The following is a 26,259-nucleotide window of genomic DNA, read 5'->3' as shown; positions in this document are numbered from 1 at the left end:
TAGTCATTAGGACATTGCTGTTTGTGGAAGTTTGTTGTGCGCACAATTTGCTGCCGCGTTTCCTACATTATAATAGGGATTACATTTCAAAATATTTAATTGGTAGTAAATTGCTTTAGAATGTCCTGAGGTTGTGAAGGGTGTTATATAAATTCAGGTTCTGCCTTTCTCGCTGTTTCACTTTTCATTTCTCTATCCATCTCACTTCTATTATTGTGAGTGCATATCTGTCTCTTCCTATTTTCTCTTTATCAGCCTGGCTGCGGTGTCCCAACCACAGGAAAAATACAATATTAAAGCTGCAACAAGATCGCTGTATTTTCATGAGTTTTTGCAGAAAGTACTCTGTGAAATATTTTTAGTTCTAATACCATTTCATCTTGTATTTGCAGCCTGGAGCAAATAAAGCAGAGAAGTTTGACTGTGTGAGTACTTCACAAACAGCATTACAGGAACAAAATCAGCAAATTTACCTTGTGGCTCCTAAATCTGACAGGACATGTACTAACATCTGCTCATCTGATTGGAGATGCAGAGAATCAAATATGTCAAACCTAGAAATAAGCATGTGTGATTGGATAGTTTGAATTTAAAAGGGAGGGTCCTTCGAGCAAGCTTGCGCTATTGGAATGGCAAAAATACAAGGGAATTTCTGCAATTGCTTTATAGAAATGTGAAAAACTCCACATCATTAATCTCTTCATGCTACCTTGTATAATCCATCACTCTTGATTCATGGCAAACATTCAAAACTTGCCATGTCATACAAACGTTCAAATTAGGAGGAGTAGGCCAGTCGACCTGTCGAGCTTGCTCCGCCATTCAATGAGATCATTGGCTGATCTGATTGTAGCCTCAACCCCCACATTCCCGCCGACCCCCGTTAACCTTTCACCCCTTCTTCTGGATCTATCTAGCTCTGCCTTTAAAATATTCAAAGATTCTGCTTCCACTGCCTTTTGAAAAACAGAGATCCAAATACTCACTACCTTCAGAGAAAGAAGTGTTTATCTCTGTCTTAAATGGGTGACCCCTTATTTTCAAACAATGACCCCTAGTTCTAGATTCTCCGCAAAGAGGAAACATCCTCTTCACATCCACCCTGTCAAGATCCCTCAGGATTTTATATGTTTCAATCAAGTCACCTCTTACTCTTCTAAACTCTGGCGAATACAGCCTAACCTGTCTAGTTTTTCCTCATCAGACAACCTGCCCATTCCCAGTATTAGTCTAGTTTTATTTTATTTCCTATTCTTCTCTGAACTGCATCCAATGCATTTAGGTCTGTCCTTAAATAAGGAGATCCATTTTGTGCACAGTACTCTAGATGTGATCTCATCAATGCTCTGAATAACTGAAACATAACCTCCCTACTTTTGTATTCAATTCTCATCGCAATAAACAATAACACTATTTTAGCTTTTCCAATTACTTGCTGCACTTGCATAATAACCTTTTGTGATTCATGCCGTAGACATCCAAGTCCCTCTGCATCTCAGAACTCTGCAATCTCTCATTATTTAGATAATATGCTTTTTTTGCCAGATCTTTGCCTACTCACTTAACCTATTGATATACCTTTGCAACCTCCTTATGTCCTCTTCACAATTTACTTTCCTACCTGACTTTGTGTCTTTATCAGCAAATTTAGCAACCATACATTTGGTTCTTTCATCCAAGTCATTTAAATAAATTGTAAAAAGTTGAGGCCCCAGCACTGACCCCTGTGGCACACTCATTACATCTTGCCAACCAGAAAATGACCCATTTATACCAACTCTCTATTTCCTGTTAGCTAACCAATCTTCTTTCCATGTCAATATTTTACTCCCTACACCATGGGCTTTTATTTTCCACAATAATTGTTTTGGCAGTTTATCAAATGTCTTCTGCAGTTCTAAGTACATCACATCCACCGGTTTCCCTTTGTTAACAGCGTGTGTAACTTCTTCTCACCTCTCACAAAACCCCTCCAACTATATATTAATGCCATAATCGTTAATTCTTCACTGAGTAGGTCAACTATGTCAGTGTAGGTGAGTTCCCATGTAATCTGACACTGAGATTAGACAACTGTTTGGTAATCACACTCAGCTATTCATTATTCTTCTGCAGTGCTGCACTGTATAGTCATCAGACATCGGCCCACTATGAACATCCACAGCACTGACTGGTTTAGAACAGGGACAACATCCTCTCTGTTCTAGGTTAAAAGTCTTCTTACCATGTTGATAAGTAGAATTTCAAATTTACATAATCTGATTAGGCGGCTGCTTAATGCTGATCACACTTTTCAAATTAAAATGATTATAAGTCAGATATGTTTCAGTTACAAGCAATGCCTCAACAGGAATCAGCGTATCTTGTAAAAGACTTGCAGTGGCACTAAGGGAAGCCTAAATTCTGCCAGACCCAAACCATTCCTGATATGTGGCTGCACTTTCCATCCTGCCTGTGGCACAAGAGCCTCACTGTTTTTGAAATAGTAGCCAGGTTCTAACTTTTGTGTTATTTGTTCCACAGGTGATGCACTTTCTTAATAAAATGGCTGGTAATGAATATGTGGGCTTCAGCAATGCCACGTAAGTGCCAAGTTGCTTTCCTGTGTCTCCTAAAATCCATTCAGAGTCTTCAATGGCCATTCATACTTCGCTCTTAAACCCCTGAAAATAAGGATTGTTGCATCAGTGAACCTACTATCTTTCCTGTCATTGTTGCTCTCTCCCTTCAAGTCAGAAGATCATGGGTTCAAGTTCCATTCCAGGATGAATCACATAATCTAGGCTTAGACTTCCAATGCATGATTGAAGTTGCGCTGCAATATCAGAGATTTTGTCTTTCAGACCAAGGCCCCCAACCGCTGATTCAGGGGGATGTACCATTAAAATAGCATGAAGTTCTCCCCAGTATCCTGGCAAAATTTCTCCCTCAACCAACATCAAAGAACCAGATTAATTGTTTTTTTTTTGTTTCTGGAATTTTACTGTAGGCAAGATTGTCAGCACAATAGTGACTGCATTTATCAAAAAAGTAACTCATCGGTTGTATGGAGCTTTGGGACATCCTAAGGATGTGACAGGTGGTATGTAAATGCAAGTTTGTTCTTTTTCCAATTTTTTCCTCTCACTGAGATGCAGTTCTACAGACTCATGCAATGTTCCATTATAAGAAGTCTCACAACACCAGGTTAAAGTCCAACAGGTTTATTTGGAATCACGAGCTTTTGGAGCGCTGCTCCTTCATCAGGTGAGACTTCTTACAGCGCCCACCACAGTCCAACGCCAGCATCTCCATCTCATGTTCCATTATATTACCCATTCTGATCACATTATTTTGAGTCTTGAGAGTAACATCAGTCAATTCTGCTTAGAATAGGTGTTAAACCAGAGACTCTTCTGGTTTGGATGATTCCAGACAATAAAAAGTGGTGGTCACCCTCATTGAGCCATTGGAGGATCAGGCAATAAATTTGTTTATTAATTCAGCTTTGAGTTTTGATGCAACAATCAGGATACTATTGGTGTTGCGATGGGGCATGGGAATAAGAATGTTCCAAGGGTTACCAATTTAAGTCACGAGAGAAGATAAGGATGTTGGACTTGTTGACTTCAGAAAAGGTGCTTTTGAGGTGATAAATTGCATTTTTCTAGGTTACGAAAGGGACCGACAAATGTAATAGACAAATTGTTTCCTTTGGGGTGAGGAGTTCAAATCCTTGAGGACAGAAGTTAAACACAAAAGTGGTAGGACAGAAATCTGGGGTGACATTTTCACCCATAGGGTAATTGAGTTGTGAAATAATTTACCAGAGAAGAGTGAACAGTATCAATGGGATTAACAAACAATGGCTCAGATAATCTGGGGGCAGGGAGGCCCTGCCGGTCTCCTGTTGTTTCTGGGATTTTCTAAGCAGGTGAACGGGGGATGATTAATCAATTAAGCTAAAAGTCTTTTCCTAATACTGAAAATTCTTATTAATGGGGTGGTGGCACAGTGGTTAACACTGCTGCTTCACAGTGCCAGGGACCCAGGTTCAATTATGGTTTTGGGTCACTGTCTGTGTGGAGTTTGCACGTTCTCCCCGTGTCTGCGTGGGTTTCCTCCGGGCGCTCCGGTTTCCTCCCACACTCCAAAGATGTGCAGGTTAGGTGGATTGGCCATGTTAAATTGCCCATTCATGTCCCAAGATGTGTACGTTAGTGGGGTAACGAAGTTAGGGCCTGGATGGGATGCTCTGTCGGAGAGTCGGTGCAGACTCAATAGGCCGAATGGTCTCCTTGATTTCTATGAATTTCTATTTCTATGAATATCTGCTCAACATTCTTTAATGAAGCCAGCATTCCACTGATTCTGGCATAAGGATTCACTGCAAATAACTAATGTTGCATTTTTTCTTTCCATGATTGAGGTTTCAGTCAGAAAAGGAGACAGGAGACAGGAATTTTGCCATTGGATACTACTTGAAAGAAAAGAAGGTAGGTCGAAAGCCAGGCAGTGGAAGTAAATGTCTGTCTGTTGTTCACTAAGTTACAGAGTGTTTGCTGTCATAGAGGTGGAGGTTTTGGCAGCATACTGAATTTAACTATATATATAGCTAGAAAAAAGTAAATTATCCAATACATGCTATGCGTTTGAACTCTGGATCATTCGCTCTTAATTTGCTGAGAGGCTGGCTTCACTACACCAGTCCCTTCTCTGATGTTCCTTACTGTAGAAACATATGGCGGAATTCCTCCATTTTGAGACTAAGTGAGTGGCACAGTGGTTAGCACTGCTACCTCACAGCTCCAGGGACCCGGGTTCAATTCCCGACTTAGGTCACTGTCTGTGCGGAGTCTGCACATTCTCCCCGTGTCTGCGTGGGTTTCCTCCGGGTGCTCCGGTTTCCTCCCACAGTCCGAAAGACATTCTGATTAGGTGCATTGACCACGCTAAATTCTCCCTCAGTGTACCCAAACAGGCGCCGGAGTGGGGTGACTAGGGGATTTTCACAGTAACTTCATTGCAGTGTTAATGTAAGCCTACTTGTGACTAATAAATAAACTTTACTTTAAGCGTCGTGGCATGTGCAGAACTAGGAGTGTTTCCTGCTGCAGCGGCCAACAGGAAAACACACCAAATTTTCCAGCATCAACTTCATTAATTCTGCACCCAGGTGTTTCACATCATATTCAGTGGTGGGGCAGATCTGGATGGCACGTAGTCTGTTATTGTGTCTGGGAGCCATATTAAAAAGGTGCCCTACATCACTGACCCATCACTGAAGAAAGAAGGTGGATCGCCTGAAAACGAAGATAGATCTCTGGGAGCACTCTGAGACCAAAAGATGAAGCCCCTAAGAACAAAGATGGATCTCCCAGAATATTCTAAGGCTGGAGGATGGACCCTTCCAGGACACCTGATCAGGAAGGTCCACCTGTAGATGCTCCCTCGGTCCACTGCTGTGGTGTTCCAGGATCCAAGGTTGTCGGCAGCCTCCATCCTGAACTCAGGAGGCAGCTCCAGGTATTGTTCCGATGAGGCCCAACATCTACATGTCACGTTGTTCCGAACATTTTTCACACTGGCATGTTATCCCGCCGACACCACAGAGAATCTGGCAAGGGGGTTCGGGTCTTCATTTGCATCCATTAATGGGATGCAAATAAAGTTCACACCGGCCTAAGGTGGGTGTTCCGACCCACCATAGCAGGCACCAGTGGAAGATCCCGCTGTAAATTCACGCTGGCATGAAACTGATTTCTGGGCCTTCTTCATATTCTTCCGCCATGCCAACCATTGAACACACCGGCCAGGGCTTGGGGGAATTCCATCCATAATCTGAAAGTTTCCTTTTCAACTTCTGGGTGAACCATGTTTAATAAAATGATCATTGTTTATGTTTTTTCCCACCCAGTGTTTCCCAGAAGGTGTTGACATGATCGCAACATTAGATTTCTACTTCCAGGTAAGTGAAGCAGCTTCACTCTGTTCATGCTGGTGCTGTGATGGAATATACCTCACTAAAATATCAGTTAGAACAATGTCCATCCCTTACTAGAATACCAGTTGGATCAATGCCTATACCTCACTGGAATACCTGTTGGATCAATGCCCATCCCTCGCTAGAATACCAGTTGGATCACTGCCTATACCTCACTAAAATATCAGTTAGAACAATGTCCATCCCTTACTAGAATACCTGTTGGATCACTGCCTATACCTCACTAGAATACCAGTTGGATCACTGCCCATCCCTTACTAGAACACCAGTTGGATCACTGCCTATACCTCACTAGAATACCAGTTGGATCAATGTCCATCCCTTACTAGAATACCAGTTGGATCACTGCCTATACCTCACTAGAATACCAGTTGGATCACTGCCCATCCCTTACTAGAATACCAGTTGGATCACTGCCTATACCTCACTAGAATACCAGTTGGATCAATGTCCATCCCTTACTAGAATACCAGTTGGATCACTGCCTATACCTCACTAGAATACCAGTTGGATCACTGCCCATCCCTTACTAGAATACCAGTTGGATCACTGCCTATACCTCACTAGAATACCAGTTGGATCAATGTCCATCCCTTACTAGAATACCAGTTGGATCACTGCCTATACCTCACTAGAATACCTGTTGGATCAATGCCCATCCCTCGCTAGAATACCAGTTGGATCACTGCCTATACCTCACTAGAATACCAGTTGGATCACTGCCCATCCCTTACTAGAATACCAGTTGGATCACTGCCTATACCTCACTAGAATACCAGTTGGATCAATGTCCATCCCTTACTAGAATACCAGTTGGATCAATGCCTATACCTCACTGGAATACCTGTTGGATCAATGCCCATCCCTCGCTAGAATACCAGTTGGATCACTGCCTATACCTCACTAGAATACCAGTTGGATCAATGTCCATCCCTTACTAGAATACCAGTTGGATCACTGCCTATACCTCACTAGAATACCTGTTGGATCAATGTCCATCCCTTACTAGAATACCAGTTGGATCACTGCCTATACCTCACTAGAATGCCAGTTGGATCAATGCCCATCCCTCGCTAGAATGCCAGTTGGATCACTGCCCATCCCTCACTGGAATACCTGTTGGATCAATGCCTATACCTCACTGGAATACCTGTTGGATCAATGCCCATCCCTCGCTAGAATGCCAGTTGGATCAATGTCCATCCCTTACTGGAATACCTGTTGGATCACTGCCTATACCTCACTAGAATACCAGTTGGATCACTGCCCATCCCTTACTGGAATACCTGTTGGATCACTGCCTATACCTCACTAGAATACCAGTTGGATCACTGCCCATCCCTTACTGGAATACCAGTTGGATCAGTGCCTATACCTCACTGGAATACCTGTTGGATCAATGTCCATCCCACACTAGAATGCCAGTTGGATCAATGTCCATCCTCACTGGAATACTAGTTGGATCAGTGCCCATGTCTCACTGAAATACCAGTTGGATCGATGTCCATCCCTCACTGGAATTCCAGTTGTATCATTTCCCAATCCTCACTGGAATACCAGTTGTATCAATGTCCATCCCTCACTGGAATTCCAGTTGTATCATTTCCCAATCCTCACTGGAATACCAGTTGGATCAGTGCCCATCCCTCACTGGAATACTAGTTGGATCAGTGCCCATGTCTCACTGGAATACTAGTTGGATCAGTGCCCATGTCTCACTGGAATACTAGTTGGATCAGTGCCCATGTCTCACTGGAATACAAGTTGGATCAGTGCCCATGTCTCACTGGAATACTAGTTGGATCAGTGCCCATGTCTCACTGGAATACCAGTTGGATCAATGCCCATCCCTCACTGGAATTCCAATTGTATCATTTCCCAATCCTCACTGGAATACTAGTTGGATCAGTGCCCAATCCTCACTGGAATACCAGTTGGATCAGTGCCCAATCCTCACTGGAATACCAGTTGGATCAATGCCCATCCCTCACTGGAATTCCAATTGTATCATTTCCCAATCCTCACTGGAATACTAGTTGGATCAGTGCCCAATCCTCACTGGAATACCAGTTGGATCAGTGCCCATGTCTCACTGGAATACTAGTTGGATCAGTGCCCATCCCTCACTGGAATACTAGTTGGATCAGTGCCCATCCCTCACTGGAATACTAGTTGGATCAGTGCCCATGTCTCACTGGAATACTAGTTGGATCAGTGCCCATGTCTCACTGGAATACTAGTTGGGTCAGTGCCCATCCCTCACTGGAATACCAGTTGGGTCAGTGCCCATCCCTCACTGGAATACCAGTTGGATCAATGTCCATGTCTCACTGGAATACTAGTTGGGTCAGTGCCCATCCCTCACTGGAATACCAGTTGGATCAGTGCCCATGTCTCACTGAAATACTAGTTGGGTCAGTGCCCATGTCTCACTGGAATACCAGTTGGATCAGTGCCCATCCCTCACTGGAGTACCAGTTGGATCAGTGCCCATGTCTCACTGGAATACCAGTTGGATCAGTGCCCATGTCTCACTGGAATACCAGTTGGATCAGTGCCCATCCCTCACTGGAGTACCAGTTGGATCAGTGCCCATGTCTCACTGGAATACCAGTTGGATCAGTGCCCATCCCTCACTGGAGTACCAGTTGGATCAGTGCCCATGTCTCACTGGAATACCAGTTGGATCAGTGCCCATGTCTCACTGGAGTACCAGTTGGATCAGTGCCCATGTCTCACTGGAATACTAGTTGGATCAGTGCCCATCCCTCACTGGAGTACCAGTTGGATCAGTGCCCATGTCTCACTGGAATACCAGTTGGATCAGTGCCCATCCCTCACTGGAGTACCAGTTGGATCAGTGCCCATGTCTCACTGGAATACCAGTTGGATCAGTGCCCATGTCTCACTGGAGTACCAGTTGGATCAGTGCCCATGTCTCACTGGAATACTAGTTGGATCAGTGCCCATGTCTCACTGGAATACTAGTTGGGTCAGTGCCCATCCCTCACTGGAATACCAGTTGGGTCAGTGCCCATCCCTCACTGGAATACCAGTTGGATCAATGTCCATGTCTCACTGGAATACTAGTTGGGTCAGTGCCCATCCCTCACTGGAATACCAGTTGGATCAGTGCCCATGTCTCACTGAAATACTAGTTGGGTCAGTGCCCATGTCTCACTGGAATACCAGTTGGATCAGTGCCCATCCCTCACTGGAGTACCAGTTGGATCAGTGCCCATGTCTCACTGGAATACCAGTTGGATCAGTGCCCATGTCTCACTGGAGTACCAGTTGGATCAGTGCCCATGTCTCACTGGAATACTAGTTGGATCAGTGCCCATCCCTCACTGGAGTACCAGTTGGATCAGTGCCCATGTCTCACTGGAATACCAGTTGGATCAGTGCCCATCCCTCACTGGAGTACCAGTTGGATCAGTGCCCATGTCTCACTGGAATACCAGTTGGATCAGTGCCCATGTCTCACTGGAGTACCAGTTGGATCAGTGCCCATGTCTCACTGGAATACTAGTTGGATCAGTGCCCATCCCTCACTGGAGTACCAGTTGGATCAGTGCCCATGTCTCACTGGAGTACCAGTTGGATCAGTGCCCATGTCTCACTGGAGTACCAGTTGGATCAGTGCCCATCCCTCACTGGAGTACCAGTTGGATCAGTGCCCATGTCTCACTGGAGTACCAGTTGGATCAGTGCCCATCCCTCACTGGAGTACCAGTTGGATCAGTGCCCATGTCTCACTGGAATACTAGTTGGATCAGTGCCCATGTCTCACTGGAATACCAGTTGGATCAGTGCCCATGTCTCACTGGAATACTAGTTGGATCAGTGCCCATGTCTCACTGGAATACCAGTTGGATCAATGTCCATCCCTCACTGGAATTCCAGTTGTATCATTTCCCAATCCTCACTGGAATACTAGTTGGATCAGTGCCCAATCCTCACTGGAATACTAGTTGGATCAGTGCCCATGTCTCACTGGAATACCAGTTGGATCAATGTCCATCCCTCACTGGAATTCCAGTTGTATCAGTGCCCAATCCTCACTGGAATACCAGTTGGATCAGTGCCCATGTCTCACTGGAGTACTAGTTGGATCAATGCCCATGTCTCACTGGAATATCAGTTGGATCAATATCCATCCCTCACTGGAATACTACCTGGATCAGTGGCCAACCTTCATTAGAATAGTGATAATCTGACACTGCAACAGTGACAACAGTTCAGAAATAATCATTTGGCTGTTAAGCAGTCTGCACACTGACATGCCAGATGGATCAGTGTCCATTTGGCAATCACTTTTGTCCAAAGTACTGTGATCTGATGCCTTGGATTTTCTTCCTGTTTCTTTCTAAATCACGAATGTAGCTCGATTCGTGAGAAATGTTCTACTCAGTGCAGCCTAATATCCTAATCACTAAATTACACACATATAACAAAGGATTTGGAGTGGCAGAGGAAAACAAAAATTTCATTAAAGGCTCCACCTGAAGCTGGAAACAATTTCATAATTAATGTTGGATTCTTTCTTTCCATTACCCCATTCCTTTGTCTCCCTCCATGTCTACCTTTTTCCATTTAGCACTGTCCTCTCCTAACCTCTTTTTGCCGATGACATCTAGCTTACTTTTGAGAACTCTTCTGTCCCGTTTTCCCGATGGCTCCATGCTGACTTCCTAAGGACATGTCTCTTGTTTCTAACCACTCGGTTATTTGGCCAGAGGTTGGACTTGCTGTCTCTGTTGTGGGGAGGGGGGGGGGGGGGCGTCATTGGTATCTTCAGGGCTTGAAGTGGTGTCTTCTCGCAGCGCAGGGATGTGACTTACTCCGCGAGGCCCTCGGGCTGAGAGAGCAAGTTTTGGTTTTGGTTCGGAGACGTCTTGAGAGCCTCAGAAATGGCGGCTTCCCCTCAGGGAGGAGGGCGGCCTTTGCGCGAGGCGAGGCCAAGGCCATGCGCGCAGAGGGCGAGAAGCAGCTCGAGCCTCACTGCCCCGCCCCCACCCCCGCAGCAGCCGCGCGGGAGAAGCGGGAAGCGGCTCGAGCCGCGCGGGAGAAGCGGGAAAACTGCCGCCGGGGTAACTGTGCCTCACTCTCATTATCATACAATAGAATAGTTACAGAAGGAGACCATTCGCTCTCTGAAAGAGCAATTTACTTCCCCACCCCCCCCCCCAACTTCCTTTTCAGATTACATTAGCACTCTCTCCTTCTCCCCTATGTACTTTATGAACGGTATGCTTTGTCTGTATAGCGTGCAAGAAACAATACTTTTCACTATCCCCAAACACTTGACAATAATAAATCAAATCAAATATTAAGTTGATCTTTCTCTACACCCTAGCTGTGACTGTAACACTACATTCTGCACTCTCTCCTTTCCTTCTCTATGAACGGTATGCTTTGTATAGCGCACAAGAAACAATACTTTTCACTGTATCTCAATACACGTGACAATAATAAATCCAATCAAATCAGTGTGGAGCAGGCACTGCAGTCTAGATCCTAACCACTCACTGCATGAAAATGTTTTCTTCCGTTGCTTCGTGTACTCATTACCTTAGGTCTATGCCCACTGGTTCTCAATCCTTCCAATTTCACCCTATCTACTCTGTCCAGATCCCTCATGATTTTGAACACCTCTATAAAATCTCTCGTTCTCTTCAAGGAAAACAGTTTCAACTTTTCCAACCTAAGTAACAGAAATTCCTCATCCCTGAAACCATTCACATGAATCCTCTCTGCAGCCTCTCTAAAGCCTTCACATCCTTCATGCAATGTGGCACCCACAACTGGACACACAACTCCAGTTGAAGCCAATCCAGTGTTTGATGCAGGTTTAACATAACTTTCCAGATTTTGTACTCTATGGCCCTATTTATAAAGCCCAGGATGCTGTTTGCTTTACTAACTGCGCTCGATCTGTCCTGTCATCTTCAGTGATTTATGCACATGTTCACCCAGGTCCTTCTGCTTCTGCACCCCCTTTAGAATTGTACCCTTCATTTTATATTGTTGCTCTGCTCTGAGTATTTCCAGAGTTTTCTGTTTTTATATTTCTGATTGCCTACATCCCGCAGTATTGTGCTTTTATTGTGATTGTGTCTCATCTCTCTTATTTGATCACCCGCTATCACTGGCTTTAATTTTCTATAACAGCCAAGCGCTGATATTAATGGTCTTCACACATTCTCTGACAGGGTGTCCAAATCATGCTTCAGTCTTTTGTATTTGCTGATCTTTGCATTTGTTTTTTTTTCTACAAACACAAGTTCTCCTTTTTTCTCACTGCAGCTGTGCTCGATCGAGGTGACATGTGAGTCGGGTGGCGTAATGGCTGCCACCTTGGCCAATGGGGGAATCTGCCCAATCACAGGAGAGCGGGTCCTGAGCGCTGAGGCAGTGAGGAACACTCTCAGCCTGATGCACTCATGTGGGATGTACGATTTCTCAGGCGAATTTGCTTTTCATGTAAGTGTTTATGCAATAATTAGAGGTTTCCCCTGAAGGAAGCCATAATGCAATTAGTGGCATTCGGATTGATCACCTCATAACTGCAGTTTTGCAGGGATTTGAAAAAATCATTCATGAGATGTGAACATCACCAGCAAGGTTGATATCTATTATTCATTCCTAATTGCCCTTGAGAAGGTGGGCTGTCTTTTTGAACCGCTGCAGTCCATGTGGTGCAGGTACACCCATGGTGCTGTTAGGGAGGGAGTTCCAGGATTTTGACCCAGTGACAGTGAAGGAACGGCAATATATTTCCAAGTCAGGATGGTGAGTGGCTTGGTGGGGAACTTGCAGGTGGTAATATTCCCATGTGTCCATTGCCTTGTCCATTTAGATGGTAGAGGTGGCGGGTTTGGAAAGTGCTGTCTAAGGAGCCTTGGCGAGTTGCTGCAGTGCATCTTGTAGATGGTACACACTGCTGCTACTGTGTGTCAGTGGTGGAGGGAGCGAGTATTTAAGGTGGCAGAAGGAGTGCCGATCAAGGGGGTATGGACAGACCAAATATGAGATTGATGCCAGCAATGATGACAGTCCAACGTTTGCAATCCCACTTTCATATATTGTAAGAGCACTTGAATCAACACCCTGAGAAGAATAGTCATCAAGGGCACCAGGCAAATCCTTAACCATTCACCTTAGCTTCTCAAAGAACCGTCTGTGTTTACTAAGCAGTCTGTGCTTGGGAGTTAATGACATCCAACTTTGATTCACCAAACTATCTGACATGAACCAGTTCAGATTATATCAGCTTTTACACTGCCAATCCCCTCAGGATCCACACAAACTCCTGAATGAATTAATCCTTCCTTGCTAATTATCAACAATGAAGTCGATTACAAAATCATAAACTACCGTTTGTTTGTAACCTTAAAATCGCAGTGAGCAGCACTTAAATTTAACATTAGCTACACAATAACAGATGATGGATTATAATTGCTAGAATAAATGAGATTACAAAGACAGTTTTGTTATATCATAAATAATAATGATATACATCGGTGAGATTAAGCGGTTCAATATTGGACAGTTAGAATGTTACGGAGACAGTTTGAGTTAACGACCATGTAATAAGTCCTTGGAAGCTTCACCAAAATCCCTTTATTTACAATTCTGACAACAGCATACAGAGTGCTTTCAGTCAGCAGCCTACACTCGGAGTCCCAGAGGAACTGACACTCCTGGTTAAATACAAAGTAAGAGGCTCCCTGATTGGCCCATCAGTTTGGCCCTTAATCAGGGAATTCGTATTCTAACGGGCCCACCTCAATTGCCTGATTAAAGTTGTTACAGACCACAGTCTGCACAAGGCTAATTCTGGCCCCAAAGATGATCCAGATTCATTTCTACCTCCGATGTGAACCTGACAGACTGGAAAGCACCCACCCCTGATCGATGCTGAATTGACTTCAGCACCCGTGGTCTGGGAGTGGAAAACCAGCTGACCCCGATCGTTACTTAATAATTCCAACTGGAAAGTGTCTTCCATTTAATCACACATTTATATGCAGGGGTCGTGAGTCTCCCCATGGTTGAATACTTAGTCAGTAGTGTAGTGTTGCCAGAGCAAGCCAGTGCTGCATCGCTCCAGCACCTCCTCTAACCCGCAACTCCCAAGGAATTCTATCTGTACCCAGGAACTGGTAGGCTCCCCCCCCCCTCTCTAAAGTCTTTTGGCATGTTGCACAGTTTGTCTTTTATTGTTTTAGTCAGGATTGCTAACAGCTGCCCATAAGAAACAGAACAATTTCTAAAATCTCCAAGCTCAAGAGCCTGCTGGACTTGTAATGAGGGAAAAACTACAAATATACCTTCAAAAGTGCCTGATTGCAACACAATGACCACAAAACAAGAAAGCATAGTCTTCCTCTTTTGTAGAGCAAGTGAAGAACATCCAATTACTGTCACACTGAGTGTTGATGGGGGATTGGGTGGGGAGGCTCCAACACTGCAGCTGTCTCAGAGTCAAAATTCACCACACAGTGTACATCTGAAACTTAGCTTGATACAGACAAAAGACAAAGTCATTTGGTTGAAGTAACAGACAGAAGTCGGCCGGTGCCTATGGAACCACACTCCCAATAAGTCAACAGAAAGATGGGAAAAACAGAACGAAAGAGCCCACTTATTTTATAAGATTAATTTGTTAAAGAGCTACACAGACTGCTGAGCAAGGCATATAAATAAAACCCTCAATATAAAACAAAAGTCTAAACATCAACATGTAATGTATCAAAAATACAGATAAAATAATATAAGCAATTAAAAGAAACTAAAAACTAACAATGATATACACCCTATAGAAGTCATATTGCTCAGTCAATTCCTTTTAAAATCACAAGAATCTCTGGTGTAACCTCAAATGATTTGGAACACCACAACACAGGACTACAGATCACCACACCTAATTCTCTGACCCATGCTCTTAGCCAGCTCTGCTCCTCACAACTTCAGCCTCATATAACTTCCATGTTCAAGGCCTGTACTGAAATCTTGTAGAATTGCTCCATCTCGTGGTTTGATATATTACAAGTTTAGACAAACTTTGTCAAACATCCATTCCAGTTGACAATCATCCCCTCGATATTTTGGTGAAAATTAACTTGTCTCAGTAAAGACAAAAATACACATACTAGTATTATCATGTGATGAAAATAATTCGCGCGCACATTTTAAAATCTGTAGCTCATGTTGCTGAATGAACTTTGTCATCTGTTGTGCTCCCATTTTCTCCTTACCAATCCCATTTTATGTAAATTATAAAGTCATCTGTCATTTTGAAACTGTTTAGGTTTTTGGGAAAGCTTTCAGCAAGTCTGTTTTTTCCATTGTTTCGTTACTCTTTATTCTGTAGTTTGTGATAATACTGGGCCTTTAGGAAATGTATTTTATCATGTTTCTTGTAAGGGATATGTTTAAAATTCAGCTCTATTTTACAGTGCCAATTTGTCTGGGCAACAGGCAGTTCAAATAATGAGAATTCAGGATAATGACTGATTTTAGCTAATAGTGTGTTTGTCTCAACAGAGTTAATACATTTTTGTTTACTTGGGTTTCCCTTGGGGTTTCAGAGTAGGGTTTTGATTAGATTGATTGACAAGGGACAGAGTCATGTGCCAATGGGAGGAGCATGCAGGGAAAACACATAGTTCTCTTTTATTTTAAAACAGTCAGTTTCTGCCTGGTTCTGAAAGAATCAGTCTTTCTCTCTCTCTCTCTGGAGGCTACTGTTTGGGGCTGTCAGAAGACAGGTCTGTCTGTCTCGCTCTCTCTCAAAAGGCTCTAGGACTGTTAACAAGTACAAGCACATAAACCTGGGGCTTGCTAACTGTTTTTGAAGAGGGGTTTTAAGTCTGTAAGAGGAATATTGCTTGAATTGGAACTCATCGGGATAGGTTAGTAGTTAATAATTGTATCTTGTCACGTTTAAGCCTTGTTCAATTGGTAAATGTTAAGCTAATTCATTTGTTATAGTTAAACTGTATTATTAAATAAATTTGTTTTGATAAAAGCTTCCTAGTGTGTCAGTAGAATCGTGCCTGGAGTGGAACATCATATCCTCACAATACCAAAATAGCAAATAGTTGGGGTCTAGTCTAACTTCATAATATATTTTAGGGTTTCTGATCTCGTTTCCGAACAAGTTTCTATATTCATTCACACCAGTCAATTGTGAATTGGATTTTTAAATATTTTGCCAAACTTTCTCTCTCTCCTCCTGTTGGCTTCAGTAAGAATCTAGTTCCTTAGTCACTCTGCGATACCTTTCACAGGTGGCCATTCATCATGTTACTAACAGAAGCATCAGAAGAGGTTGGGCTATATTTGCATCAAGTCTCTATAGCTGAAACTGTTTCCAGTTCTTGATACTCCGAGAGTTCTCACATGTTCTAGCTTTTCCTGCCCAGTAAAGTATTTGGTGGGTGGCTTGTATGTGTCCTCATTATCCAGCTGGGAGATGTGGCCTAAAACATTGCATTGTGGGTTGCCTGTTGACTTTGGTATTTTTCACATCATTTTTTTGTGTGTTTGCAGGTTGGCCTTCCAGCAAAATCTGGCGTTTCTGGTGGTGTTCTGCTGGTGGTGCCCAATGTGATGGGCATCATGAGCTGGTCTCCAGCTTTGGACAAAGTTGGCAATAGTGTGAGAGGTATCGACTTCTGTCAGGTATGAGATACGGAGAATGTGCCTCAACAACTCAATCAACTGGTCATAACCTATAGCATTAGGCAAAGCAGGATATCTCTCATTCAACTGAGGAACTCCCCCTCAACAACTGATGATATCAGCAATGTTCATTATAGAATTGATAAAACATTTAAAAGTGATCATATCTGTAAGGGTTTCCAGGTACTTTTTCTTTTGAACGTAGCAGCTCATGTTGGGATACAGTTCCTCTGGTACCTTGCCCAAGAGACTATTCTTTATGTATTACCCGCAACAAGAGCATTGAAAGGCTCTTCAACTACTGAGAGAGAAAACTTATCACCCTGGCCTTGATTTTGTGCAATGACCCAAACATGCAAATTCCCCATTTGGATATTTCCTGTCTGTATGGCTCAGTATCATATTGGCATATGGGGTGGTGCAATTACACACAGCCATTAAGGGGGTGGGTCTAGTACACTACATTAATAAAACAATATATAATTATCTCTCTTTATAGCACTTAAGACTTGGACATTCACTTAAGTGAATGTCCAAGTCTTAAGTGCTATAAAGAGAGATAATGGCTGAGCGTAATTGCACCACCCCATATGAATAAGTTCTTCCAGGGAAGTGACTGGTCTTTTATTTTTCAGGAGCTGGTTTCTCTGTTCAACTTTCATAACTATGACAACTTGAGGCATTTTGCCAGGAAACTAGATCCACGGAGAAATGGAAGTGAAGCCAGGGTAAGCAGTCTGATGAATCTGTGGATGGAAATACACATTGAGCGCCAGTTACTTCAGGCCTTGGTTCAATTAATACACTTTGACAAGCACTAACCCAGAGCCAGAACAGGGCTGCTGCACAATTAGTACCAGAAATTAAGAGGGAAAAAAATCCTAAAAGATTTCTCTTCCCACCACCACCTCCACCACACCATCACTAATATTTAGGGGAGGAAATCTGCTGACCTCACCCAGCCTGGTCTACATGCGACTCCAGAGCCACGGCAATGTGGTTGACTCTTAACTGCCCTCTGAAATGGCCTAGCAAGCCACTCAGTTCAAGGGCATTTAGGGATAGACAACAAATGCTGACCCAGCCAGCGACTTCCATGTCCCATTAATGAATTTTAAAAAACACCTGATCACATGGTCCAATTGTTAAATCATTATACAATTAATACAGTAACGTGGAGATATTCTCTTTGTTAGTTCATGATACTGCTATCTCTCGCACTTCCCTCAGTTCACAATACTACTCTACTCCCTCCACTTTGTCAGTCCATGTTGGCACTCTGTCCTTAACTATGGCATTCACTTTGGCATTCTTTCCTTCCTCATTGCCACTCTGATGCCGCTTCTGCTTTGCACATGGAACTCTGCTACATGCTGTGGGCAAGAATTCAGGATCCCAAAAACATACTGGCCAGAATGCCTGCCCATGAAAGCAGCAGGTGCTAAGTGTCTGGAGCAGCAGCACCAGGTAGATCCTCGGAGCAGTGCTGTATTTATCCACAAATGCAGGCACCACTGTCAATGTAAAATATATATGAAGATGCAAGAGTATTTTGCTTTATTACTTTTATGGATTAATAAATATTTAGACAGTGCTTTTTTCAGATGATTAAGTGGGTGGGTGGAGTCCACAATAGGGGAGGGACTACAAGGATTAATTTGTTTTTACTCTAACTATACATTTTTAAGAAGTCATAGAAACATTAAATCTTTAAAATTGTTATGTTGTTCACCCTACCAGGAAGAATCAGTGGTGAATTTGCTCTTTGCTGCCTATAGTGGTGACATAGCTGCGCTGCGGAGGTAAGTACTTGTTTTTGTGTAATGGTAAGATCTTCCTCTCCCCTGCTGAGTAGACCTTCCCATGACACGCATTGGGCTCACATAGGCTGGGGTGGGTGCAGTAGTCCCTGACTTGCACTTAGCACCTCTGAGCAATAATGCAACTGAGATCAGGAACTCGAGTGGAACACCAGCCTGAGGCCATTTCATCCCCTGGAATGGAAATCAGATGGACTGTATAACAAATTGCTAATCTGCTACAACCTGTCCTATTTCTCTCCCCCGCCCTGCAGAAGGTGAATTTCACTCACTCTCCCCCATGTCTCAGCGAAACACTTCATTAAGATTTGCATCTTATATTTGCATTCCTTCCTTCCGTCTCTCCACCGCCATCCAATCTAGTCAGTAAGACAGGAGGAATCTGGGAATAGTCCTCTCAGCTGGCACAAGGTGTGCTTAATGGATGAACTGGATGTGTCTGTCTATTGGAGGTATAATATTACAGGGCTGAGTTTTAAAAAAAACCACGAAATCAGTCCTAGCTTGTGGGACAAAATCCCTCTTCAAGCCACATCCTGGCCAAGATGATAGGCAAATAACTTGGCATTTATATCTTTCCAAATTTAACTACATCTCAGAAAGAAGACTGTTCCACATATTCTCCTACTGTCCTTTTGTAAGGAAGTGATTGATCTCAGCTCAGCCCCATCTGCACAGTTAAGATATGAAACTTACCATTTGGTAAACGGTGCATGTAAACTACTGCCTCAATGCTTCCATCTGTCTCACAAATGTGCAATGTTAGTCTTATATTTAATGCCTCAGTTACATTCATTTTCATTGCAACAGCAACTTTATGTAAGCGCCTTTAACGTAGTAAAATGTTCCAAGGCACCTAACATCACTGAAACATTTTTGACATCAAGCCACATGAGGAGATATCAGCACAGAGCAGTTTGTGTGATCTGACTGGGGTATGTTTTACTTCCCCAGATTTGCACTCTCTGCTATGGACATGGAACAGAAAGACTATGATTCACGTACACCACTACACATAGCGGCAGCTGAAGGTACGGATGAAGTTTTTAGCTACTAAACTAGCAGCATGTCTTCTAATTTCCACTACATTTAGCAGTTTCTCTCCTTCCCCTCTTAGTCGCTACATACTGTGGTGTCCAGAGTCAATCAGCTTGAACCCTACCACTGCCGCAACTGTGGCCAACAACTGGAAGGAGCATTAGAACCACCATGCTGACTCTCCCTCTGCTACTCCTCTGTTCACTATAGTAAAAGCACTTGGCATATCTGTCCAGCCCCTCATCTGTTCTACCACAGCTGAAGAACTTATGTCAGCAATTGTGAAAGCAAATTCCTGACCAATCAATGCCAGTGTGTCTGAGCTGGCACCACTAACCATCTGAAACAAAACCATTTCAAGAGGCACGATTTGTTCATTTCTAAATTTTGGATTGAAAGTCAGATCTGAATTGTTCAGGTACAGTGATGTACCTTCCCATCCCAATGTCCAATTTTCTCCCCTCTTTTTCTGAAGACGTGAGTTTTACAGGTGCCAGCTGTCCTACACTATCAAATCCAAGTGACCAATCTTCTTCATAGGCAGTGTGTAGTTGGTTATTCACCCATGGGAAGGGGTGAGGAAAAAACTGCAGCCAGAGGCCTGATCCAGCTAACACCCTATGTATATACACATGCACTTTCTAACAGGGCACATTGGATTGTGATCAAATAACCCTGCTGACTTGAACTATCCGAGCCAAGGGGTCCAAAGGCCAATTGGTGCTACCCTGGCGAGAGATTAAAATGTGAACCTTCCTGGTCTGCATGGCTCTATGCCAGTAGTTCTCAAACCATGATTCATGGCACCCTGGGAACCTATAGAGACTTTCCATGAACCTGTTGTATAATGTTGAACATTGAATACAGGAGTTGGGACATCTTGTTGAAGTTGTACAAGACATTGGTAAGGCCACACTTGGAATACTGTGTACAGTTCTGGTCACCCTATTATAGAAAGGATATTATTAAACTAGAAAGAGTGCAGAAAAGATTTACTAGGATGCTATGGGGACTTGATGGTTTGAGTTATAAGGAGAGGCTGGATAGACTGGGACTTTTTTCCTTGGAGTGTAGGAAGCTTAGGGCTGATCTTATAGAGGTCTATAAAATAATGAGGGGCATAGACAAGGTAGATAGTCAACATCTTTTCCCAAAGGTAGAGGAGTCTAAAACTAGAGGGCATAAGTTTAAGGTGAGAGGGGAGAGATACAAAAGTGTCCAGGGGGGCAGTTTTTTCACACAGAAGGTGGTGAGTGTCTGGAACAAACTGCCAGAGGTAGTAGTAGAGGGGGGTACAATTTTGTCTTTTAAAAAGCGTTTAGACAGTTACATGGGTAAGATGGGTATCGAGGGATATGGGCCAAACGCAGGCAATTGGGTCTAGCTTAGTGGTAAAAACAGGGCGGCATGGACAAGTTGGGTCGAAGGGCCTGTTTCCATGCTGTAAACCTCTATGACTCTAATGCGAACGGAATCTGTTGTGATGATGTGGGTCGGGTACATGGTGTTAGTCATTATTTTGATTTCCTCTAACTGCTCAAGTGACACAGCCAAGAACTCACACTCCAGGGGGCCCAATTGCATATGCCCAGGGAAGACACTGGTAAGTGATTGAAGTGTGGACAATAATGTTGAGGCTCCTGCAGAAATGGTCATGTAACCAGATTAGCAGGAACACAGATTGAGAAGTCAGAGAAAGGAGATGAGAAGTCTCAGAGACACAGAATGGATGTGGAGGACTGGTGGAGGGTAGGAAGAACCTCCACATCATACTTGTTCAGTGCCTGGAATGGCAATCAAGCTTCGCTTCCCTCAGAGTATGGGAGCTGGACCTGTAACTAGACCTAGACCAAAACCACAACTGAAGTCCCAGTGGCTAACATGCTGCATACTTGCTAACATCAGCAATACTCTAGTGCAGACAGGCTGGAAAAAAAATGAAACACTCAGCAGTGAATAGGCAAGCAGTGGGGGTGTCACAGCTGAAATGGTAGCAGTATCCCTAACAACAATTTGCATTTGTAGAGCACATTTAATGTGGCTGTACATGCCATGTTGCTTCACAGGAGCATTACTAATAGAAACACAGAACCACACAAGTAGGTATCAGGACAGGTGACTAAAAGCTTGATCAAAGAGGTATGTTTTAAGGAATGTCTTGAAAGAAAGGTGGAAAGGTTTAGGAAGGGAATTCCAGAGATTAGAACTTGGGTAGCTGAAGCAAGGTCACCAGAATGATGGAGCAATTGAAACCAGGAATGTGGAACAGGTCAGAATTAAAGCCTGGAGAAGGCTACAGAGGGAAGGGTAAGGTTCTGGAGGGATTTGAAAACAAGCAAAAGGATTTTAAAATGAAGGTGTCATTGAACTGGTTATCAGTGAAGGTTAGCAAAACAGGGGTGATGTGTGAATCAGATTCGGAGCGAATGAAGAAACGGGCAGCAGAGTTTTGGATGAGCACAAGTTTATGTGAGGTGGAAGTCAGCCGGGCTGCCTCGGAATAGTCGAGAGCTAATCTGCCAAGATGAGCTGAGGCAGGATTGAAGGAAGAGCAGGGGGGTGCTGTATTCAGCAGGCATGCTGCTTAAGCTTTCAGCTGAAGGAAAGATATGTTCCACATCAACTTAATCTCCTCCTGAACCGGTGAAACATTGTCCATCTCCCGCATCAGCCATCCTGTGACATCGGAGTAAGAATATCAAATAAGTGCTACTGTAAATTAGGGGTAGATTTGTACTCCAAGCCCCTGTCCATTGTAATTGGGTTCAGACTGCTTGTAATAGAGTGGAGACATTCATATCAGGGGTTCTAACCCAGGTTCCAGAGGTGTAAGAGTCGGATATGACCCACAATATATCTATTCCCCGACTACTGCTTTGAACTTATTTCAATATTAATTCAATTTTATGTAGGTCATGTGGAAGTAGTTTGCTTTCTTCTTGATGGCTGCCGTGTAAATCCTTTCTGCAAGGACAGGTGAGTGAGAAATCTCTATTTTATTTATTAGCCACAAGTGGGCTTACATTAACACTGCAATGAAGTTACTGTGAAAATCCCCTAGTCGCCACACTCGGTGCCTGTTCGGATACACTGAGGGAGAATTTTAGCATGGCTAATGCACCGAACCAGCATGTCTTTCAGACTGTGGGAGGAAACCCACGCAGACACAGGGAGAACGTGCAGACTCCACACGTTTGAATGGTACTTCAGGCTCAACATGAAATGTTTCCATTCCAACGTTACGACCAGTCTACCATAGAGATAGACATTGGTGATCTTCTAGTTATTTGAAGTTCTTTTTGCTCCTAAATTGAAAATGGGGGTCATAGAGCAGTGGGTGGGATGGAGAGTGTGATAGGAGTGTACTGGACAGTGCCAAGACCTTCAAACCCACCAGCTGAGGGTGGGTGGGCAAATTGGCTGACTGGCAACCAGGAGTGTCGGAAGAGAACTTGCCTATGCATAATTACTGAAGTTCCAAGCGCCTGAATCTGGCACAGGATCCTGCCATTCTGGCCAGTGGGACAGGTGCTGTTCACCATCGTATTTAGTTTCAAAATGGGAGAATTCCAGCCAGTACTTTTCTTGAAAGCACCACTACAATTATTCATGGGGTTCAGCAAGATGATTCAGCACTCCAGCAGCTTCAGTGCCAATGTTTCATATCTCTATCATTATGACATTGGACCATCTTAAGTGAGAAACTCCCTTTTAAGGATAATACAGCAGAAGAGGGTCACTTGGCTTGAGGGATCAATTGGGACCAAGAATGGCTAATTGGGACCAAGAATGGCTAACCATCCCTGGGGGTGGAGCTCTCTCTTTGGCAGAAGGCATGTAGTAGACATGTAGGGACTGGGGCAGCCAGGTTGCTAGCCTCCGTACAGATTTTCCTTGTTAATAAAGACCCTTTGTGTTTCTGACAAAGTCTGTAACATGCATTATTACATTATCCAACTCCAAAATTGCTATCTCAATGCGCATCAGAGAATTGTAACCCCAGTAAGTTTTGACTTGTCTTCGATTATTCTTTCACCTGTCCACAGATGGGGTAATACTCCTCTGGATGATGCAATTCACTTCAACCATCATCACGTTGCAAAGCTGCTAAGGAACTACCAGATGTCTTACTCCCTGCCAGAGACAGCAGAGAGTGACAGTGAGGATATAGTCAATGAAAATTCAGGGGAGAGCGGCAATAGACCACCAACTTCTCTAGTCACAAAGGCCTGAAAGTCAGTCCTGGTTCTCATGTATCGCTCGTGATGTAGGTGTCTAGTTATGCAACAGCAGGACGACGTCCTGCTATAATGACAAGAACTAAATGTTGTAGTTTCACAACCCAACTTGCCTTACTGCAGCAAAGCCGCAAATCCATATTTACACTAATAAATAACTATTTTGATGAGCCGGTTGGTTGACTACCAGAAACCACCACTCTGCCATAATAGTATCCAAACCAAACTGCTGACAAATTCACTGACTGAATTTACAACAAGCCAAAATCCACATTTAAAAAAATTCCCAACAAACCAAAATAAATCAGTAAGAGTTGATTAAACCCTCCAGTCATTAAATAAAAAGGAGGCAGGAAGATACAAGGACACGAGTTTACAAATATTACACTTGTTTTCCTGAAGATGCTCCCCCACTGTGGTTTTAAAGATTCCCATGTAACTGATACGACAGCTATATTGGGTGTATCATCATCTTGAAACTAATGAAACTTGTTGATTAGTAATCTTATAGTATCTTCATCTTATTATATTAGGGTCTTCTGGGGAAGGGCGATGATAGAATTACATATCAAGTTTGAGAGTGATGTGGTTAAATCTGAAACTAGACATTTAAAAGTAATTTAGAATGATCAATGAATGTACATTCTTTGAGGAATAGAAATATCACTTGAAAAGTGGAATAGCTGTGAAGTGGAGGATAGTATTAGATAAAGACTCTACAATATTGCCAAAGAGAGTAGCTAGCCTGAGGATTGGGAGGGTTTTAAAATTAGCAAAAGATGACCTAGAAATTGATAGGAAGAGGAAATAGAATTTGAAAATAAACAAGATATACAAAAGCAGATAAGATTTTACAAGTCTGGCATAGACTTGATGGGCCAAAAATACAAAAGATCATAAATACACTTATGTATAAGTTACATAAATGACTTATACTGGGGTGGACAAGATGAGGTCACAGAACACCAGGTTATAGTCCAACAGGTTTATTTGAAATCACAAGCTTTGAGTGCTGCTCCTTCATCAAGTATAACTTCATCCAACGAAGGAACAGCGCTCCATCACACTCTCCATCCCACCCACTCCTACAGCCTGGTGTTGTGTGACCTCTCATAAATGACTATGACCTAACCATCTGCGACTGATATTCATATCAACACCAAGAAAAATGGGTTTCTTGCACATGCTACATCAAGAACAGTTAAGACTTAGAATGATGTTTAGTTGTCAATTTAGTAATGTTGTACTTATATATTATGAATTATGATGACCGTCTCTCTAGCAACTGATGGAATGTCTGTACATTTGAGTTGGTGACGTGTCACTATCTAATGGAAACAAACTCTGGGCATTATTCAGAGTTTTAGATTGCTATTTATTTTGTCGTGATGCAATAAAAATACAATATACAAAGATAATGATTGTGTTGTTCCAAATCATTAGGCCTGCAATTAGTCAAGGCAAATATTACAGCTTAATAATCACTACAAAAGATCATTTTACTCTTGTATGACAGGATTTTAGACTATGAGCCAAGATCTAGAAGACACCAGAAAAGCAAACCTGAAGTGAGACCAAATATTAGGGGTGGGACTCCCACCCAGCATGTTTTCTGGCAGGCAGCTCAGCCTACTGAAGTCTATGCCTGTCCCGCCATTGGGGAACCCACCTTGGAGGAAGGGGGGTGGGGGGGGGGGGGGAGAGAAATGGGGGTGCCTTCAGTGAGACTGGAAGATCCTACCAGGTCAGAAGGGCCGAAAAATCTTGCCCTAGGTATGTACGCTGCAGAGCGGTTGATAAAGAGATGTTCTGTGGAAGGCAGCAGGCCAGGGTTGAATAGTAGTGGTGTGTGGAAAGATTAATATTCTGGAGTTCTGCTCTGCCATTGAAAATCAGAGTAATGTTCTGTATAAACAATCTTTAGGTGATTAAATTAGTGCGTGGAAACCATGAAAGTGTAGATTGTAGAATAGGCTATGGAAACAGACCATCTACAGTACCTCAGTAACCAACCTGTAATTGACTTTAGGATATGACCACTTAAAATAATTTCCCAAAGGAATCACCCGAGCAGTGACTTTACAAGGGACAGCTCCATTTTGTCAGTGCTTTAGACGACATGTAGCTCTGAAGTCATATGGATTCAAAATGTTAACTGTTTCTCGCCAAAGATGCCGCTAGACCCACTGAATTTTCCAGCATTTTCTGTTTTAATTACATGTAGATATCACAATTAACTAGTGCAGTATTTATAACATTAAGTCCCACACCTCTCCTGAGCAAATTCTCTTGGTTCCCAAGCTTTATTTTGCATTGATGGGACCAGCTTTTGCTGAGGATGACACTTATTAGCATGGGCCTCAGGCAATGTATACCCAACAGAACCCCCCCCCCCCCCACATAACCAGATGGTGAAACAGGAAGAGGCTAAAACAAGGTACCTGCTTGGTATTTACTTGTGTAATTTCTGGATCCCAACAGGAATAAT

The 26,259-nt window shown here is 43.2% G+C and overlaps 1 protein-coding gene across 1 annotated transcript in view; it reads left to right on the top strand.

Annotated features, from left to right (window-relative positions):
• LOC144482012 (glutaminase liver isoform, mitochondrial-like) overlaps positions 1–25,182 on the top strand; it is a 62,976-nt gene extending 37,794 nt beyond the window's left edge. The window contains exons 8-18 of the mRNA XM_078201270.1: positions 393–425; positions 2,524–2,582; positions 4,409–4,475; positions 5,897–5,947; positions 12,293–12,469; positions 16,544–16,675; positions 17,311–17,403; positions 18,416–18,477; positions 19,450–19,526; positions 22,446–22,509; positions 23,580–25,182. Of these exons, the coding sequence (XP_078057396.1) occupies positions 393–425; positions 2,524–2,582; positions 4,409–4,475; positions 5,897–5,947; positions 12,293–12,469; positions 16,544–16,675; positions 17,311–17,403; positions 18,416–18,477; positions 19,450–19,526; positions 22,446–22,509; positions 23,580–23,766 (1,002 nt within the window). The 3' untranslated portion in view covers positions 23,767–25,182. The remainder of the gene's footprint in view (positions 1–392; positions 426–2,523; positions 2,583–4,408; positions 4,476–5,896; positions 5,948–12,292; positions 12,470–16,543; positions 16,676–17,310; positions 17,404–18,415; positions 18,478–19,449; positions 19,527–22,445; positions 22,510–23,579) is intronic.
• Positions 25,183–26,259: the final 1,077 nt, after the last annotated feature.

The sequence above is a fragment of the Mustelus asterias genome, chromosome X, assembly GCF_964213995.1.
Source record: "Mustelus asterias chromosome X, sMusAst1.hap1.1, whole genome shotgun sequence".
NCBI classification, from domain to species: Eukaryota; Metazoa; Chordata; class Chondrichthyes; order Carcharhiniformes; family Triakidae; genus Mustelus; species Mustelus asterias.
This window is presented reverse-complemented; position numbering and strand designations above follow the sequence as displayed.